At 39.6% G+C, this 4,950-nt stretch overlaps 1 protein-coding gene across 1 annotated transcript; it reads left to right on the top strand.

The window, feature by feature from the left end:
- The first annotated feature begins 2,537 nt into the window (after positions 1 to 2,537).
- Positions 2,538 to 4,159, top strand: LOC137952186 ((+)-piperitol/(+)-sesamin synthase CYP81Q2-like). The gene is made up of 2 exons (XM_068799257.1): positions 2,538 to 3,362; positions 3,464 to 4,159. Exons 1-2 carry the CDS (start codon positions 2,538 to 2,540, stop codon positions 4,082 to 4,084), a joined length of 1,446 nt encoding a protein of 481 aa, XP_068655358.1. The 3' UTR covers positions 4,085 to 4,159.
- Positions 4,160 to 4,950: the final 791 nt, after the last annotated feature.

The raw sequence follows: 4,950 nt of genomic DNA, 5'->3' as shown, positions 1-4,950 counted from the left end.
CGGCGGAAGACAGGATGTAGTCTCACCTTGAGGCAAACTTGTATAAATCTTGTTGTGTTTTTCCGTGTTTGCTTTTCCTTTCTCCCACGATTATTATTATTGTTCTTGTTAGTTTAGAATTAGGGCATCTAATTCCTAATAGAATCCTTCCCATATATGAGATGAAACTTGAAGATAAAGAGGAAGAACAACCCAAAAAAGAAAACTCTTGGTCTCAAGGCCAAATCTAGTGTGAATGATGACAATAGTAAACATAGCTATGGTGAAGTGGGTTTCATCATTAAGCATTTTCAAAAAATGTATAGGAAAAAGAAAAACTTTAGAAGAGGCCAATTTAAGAATAAAAAAAGATTATTTAAAAGCACTGATGTTATTATGAGTGTGGCAAACTAGGGTATAGAAGAAACAAATGCCTAAATCTAGAAGGCAGAACCCCATCCACAAACAAAGATCCAAAGAATAAAAAAAAAAAAAGTATTGTTCTCAACTTAGGATACAATGAAAGTTGAATCTTGCCACTCCAAAGAAGACAAGAGTGACATGGATCTCATGACAATCAAAGATGATGACTCAAGTACTTCGGAAGAAGTAAGTGACACTCTTACTATAAAAATGAATTAGAAAAATGCAATGCTCAAAGACATGAGATTGCCAAGCTCAAGAGCGAGCTTATTGCCTTGAAGGAAGTAGATGAAAGCCATGTCGCAAATGCTTCAAGGCAAAGTAATGTTATAGACAAACTCTCTCGTGATAGATAGGTTTTTGAGAATAAATGTATTGGATTAGAACAACAACTTAAAATCTTATCACAAAAGAACACACCTAAGAGGATAGTTGGGAAGAACAAGACAAAGACATTTAAATTACCGAGCTTGGTCGAGCTCGGCTCGTGCAACTAAATGAACACAGCCAAGAGCTCGAATTTGATCCAAGATAGGGATTGATTCAATAGAACCAAGCTAGGACTAAGCCAAGCTCGAACTATTCATGAATAAACTCCATAACACCCCTATTTAGAAGCATTACATTCTGAAATAAAATAGTTTCAGTTTTCCTCTTAAAGGACAATCCACCCTGAGCCCGGCTCCACGTACCTCTCATGAAGCTCTAATGCTTAGAGTGGTCTTGCTCAAAGTGATTGCTATTGACTTTTCGGCTTGCTGTCATTAAATTCTACATCTTCATGTTTTTTAAACTTTGTCAATGCTACTCTTAAACTTCAATTCTAATGTGCTTCGAAAGATGTGACAAGTGACATTATTGTAGAAACAATCAACACTCGATTGAAATAATTTATCAAGATGGCTTCAAAGTTTTCCTAAGGGAAAAATGCTTTAATATTCAAATATTTGAGGTTTTAAAATAGCCCAACTAAGAATCTCAACTAAGGTATGTTGGGAACCCACAAAAAAGAAAAAGGGGAGAGAAAATCATTTTCTATTGTTTGGCAGCAGAGAATCGTTGAGAGAAAAAAAAATAAGAGGAAAAATCACTTTCTTTCTTAGTTAACAAAATTTCTTTCACAAAATGATGGAATTTGGGGAGAAAAAAATAGAAACTTGAGAGAAAATTTTAATCATATTTTTTTTAAATATTACTAATTTTATTTTCTTTTCCATTTTTCTTGTGCATCCAAACAAGAGAAACCACTTTTCTCTTTTGTTTTCTCTCTTATTTTCATGGGCATCCAAACAAGAGAAAAAAACCTATTTTTTTTTTTTTTTTTCTAAAGTTCAATTCTAATTTGCTTCAAAAGATGTCACAAGTGACATTATTGTAGACACAATCAACACTCGATTGAAATAATTTATCATGGTGCCTTCAAAGTCCTCCCAATGGAAAAATTCTTTAATATTTAAATATTTGAGCTTTTAAAATAGCCCAACTAAGAATCATCTAGGGTCTGTTTGGAACCCACAAAAAAGAAAAAAAAAGAAAAAAAAAGAGGGAAAAAACCCATTTTCTATTGTTTGGCAATAAAAAATCATTGAGAGAAAAAAAAATTAGATCAAAAGTCACTTTCTCTCTTAATTAACAAATTTTCTCTCACAAAAGGATGGAATTTGGGGAGAAAAAAATAGAAACTTGAGAAAAAAATTTAATCATATTTTTTTTAAAATATTATTAATTTTATTTTCTTTTAACAAGAAATTATTTTTTCTCTTATTTTCCTTCAGCATCTAGCAAAAAAACCTATATATTTTTCCTTTTCTAAAGTTCAAAGAGACTCTGGTCAATAACACGACAATAACTGGACTGAACCAGTCCTGCCATGAAGACACTTATTTTGACTCTTGACTGATTGACGCTTTTGGGACCTTTAACAGACAGGTTTGGCGTGGCGTCTAATGATGTGTATAAACAAGTCACCCCTACTCATTGGCTATTTAATGTCGCCACCCCCTTTTCAGTATCAGTCTTCCGTCTTCTACCTCCGGCACTGGAATCTCTCACTTCTTCTATAAGTTTTAGCTATGGATTCCATCAACTTGTTCTTCCTGACCATCACCTTTCTAATTTCGGTAAAACTACTTTCAATGTGGTGGGGGAGTAGGGGAAACCCTCCAGGGCCCCTGGGTCTTCCCTTCATCGGCCATCTCCACCTCATTACCAGTTCCTTCGCAAGAGATCTCGCCAAACTCGCTGACCGTTATGGCCCTGTCATCTTCCTCCGTTTCGGCTCCCGGCCTGTGGTTGTCGTCTCCTCGCCCTCCGCCATTGAGGAGTGCTTCTCCAAGAATGATATTGTGCTGGCCAACCGTCCCCAACTTCTCGTTGGCAAGTGCCTCGGCGATAACTTCGCCAATCTCGGATGGGCTCCTTACGGAAACCACTGGCGCAACGTTCGTCGCTTTGCCAACACGGAGCTCTTCGCTACCAGCCGCCTCAACTGCTACGCCGCCGTCCGTGAGCCGGAGATTAACAGCTTCATCAAACACTTGTTTCGCCGCTCAACCGGAGGTCATCGGGAGGTAAAACTCAGGAAGGAGTTTATGAACCTTATCTCAAACTGCTTGCTGGCCATGTTGCTTGGAAAGCGGTATTACGGCGAGGACGTTGAGGGTTGGGAGGAGGCGAAGCAGTTCAGGGAGAATACTGAAGAGTTGGTCCATTTTATTATAACCCCTGCTTTGGGCGACTTCTTACCAATATTCCGGTGGATCGATTCTCAGTGGGTTGAGAAGAAGATGATGGTGTTGGCGAAGAAAAGGGATGCTTTTATGCAGAGACAGATTGATGAACGTCGGAAGATTCTAGAGAATGGAGGAGTCGGGACGAAGTGTATGCTTGATGCTCTGCTTTCCAATCAATCTGCTGATCCAGATTTTTACACCGACAAAAACATCAAAGGAATTATCGATGTAAGTAATCTAATACTTCTCAATGAACTTCGGTAAGGTAATCTACATTTTTACAATAGAAAAACACTCAAGGATGCATCTTTTTCCATGTCCGTTTACAGGCTCTGCTTGCTGCGGGAGTTGATACTCTGTACTATACATTGGAATGGGCATTGGCTCTCCTCATAAGAAACCCAGATGTTATGAAAAAGGCCAGAGATGAGCTTGATTTTTACGTTGGCCATGACCGGATGATACAGGAAGCCGATCTTCCGAAACTCGAGATTCTCAACGGCATCATTAACGAGACTCTGCGAATGTACCCACCAGCTCCACTGGCAATACCCCATGAAGCTGCGGAAGATTGCACCGTAGGAGGGTTCAAAGTTCGTCGAGGAGCGATGATTATGGTCAACATACTGGCCATCCAAACGGACCCCAAGTTATGGGAGGATCCCTGCAGTTTCAAGCCCGAAAGATTTAAAGCGGTGGAAGAAGCAAAGGGAGGGCTGAAGTGGATCGTGTTTGGAGATGGGAGGAGGAGTTGCCCAGGGGCAGGGATGGCCTTAAGAGAGTTAGCCATGATTTTGGGAGCTCTGATCCATTGCTTTGAATGGGCAACTGCTGGAGAAGAGGAGCTGGACATGAATGTGAATGCAGGGTTTTTCATGCCCAGGGAGAATCCATTAGTGGCAGTATGTGAACCACGCAAATCCATGATCGATGTTTTGTCCAATCTTTGATTCAATCATCTCCATGTAACAAATTATGTATTTATTGCCACTGCCAGCAAAGAAAAAGAAAGAGCTTTCTGAATCTTGAACTATGTTAAAACTTTATTCAGAAATAAAGAGCTTTTCTTTCAGCCGGCGACAAAAGGCGACAGGACCTGCGAGCCAGTCCATTTCCGTTGGCATGAAGTGGAAAACACGTTGAAAGCAAACAAGAATTTTGACATTATCCCTCGTCAAAAGAAAAAAATTAGGGGGCTCGTTGAAAAGGAGAATCTTGATATCTGAAGTGGGAGACGAGCCAGCGGACTCGTCGCTTGCGCTCTCCACTCTGAAGTCTCTTCAAAGTCTGAACTCAGGTTGCTACTGCCTATCACGCCGACGAAAGCTGTCGCGGCAGCTACTTTACCATCACGCCCTTGTTTCTACGTATAGCCCAACCTTGACAGATCCCATGAAGCTTCTGATACAACGGAGGAAGGGACAGACCCGTTGTTACTGAAATCGCCGGCGAGATCTACCTCTGATGCACCCAATCGCAAAAGCCTGTCTGAACGTTAGAAGGGCTATTGTTTCCTTGTAAAAAGAATAAAACAAAAAGGTCCAATTTCCAAAACAGTCCAGTTGCTGAGTCTCAACATACAATGAGACAAAGCCTGACCTAAATATTCAAACATAAAATATTGTAAAAAACCATTAAAAAATTAAATTGGATACATAAAACTATTAAAGTTGCTAATGCAATAGATCTAATGATGTTGGGATCGATTCACTATGGAGATTGGTGAGGTTAAAAAATGCAATTCCCCCTTTATATTCACTTATCCCAATTACTATGTTGTTGATAGTGGATCTGACCAATGACCCCAGTGCAACAT

This window comes from Aristolochia californica, unplaced genomic scaffold, assembly GCF_029961685.1.
Source record: "Aristolochia californica isolate CCGP_79_NKW_82.1479 unplaced genomic scaffold, dmAriCali1.0.hap1 SCAF_15, whole genome shotgun sequence".
NCBI classification, from domain to species: domain Eukaryota; kingdom Viridiplantae; phylum Streptophyta; class Magnoliopsida; order Piperales; family Aristolochiaceae; genus Aristolochia; species Aristolochia californica.
Note: the sequence above shows the minus strand (reverse complement) of the source record. Positions and strands in the feature narration are given on the sequence as shown.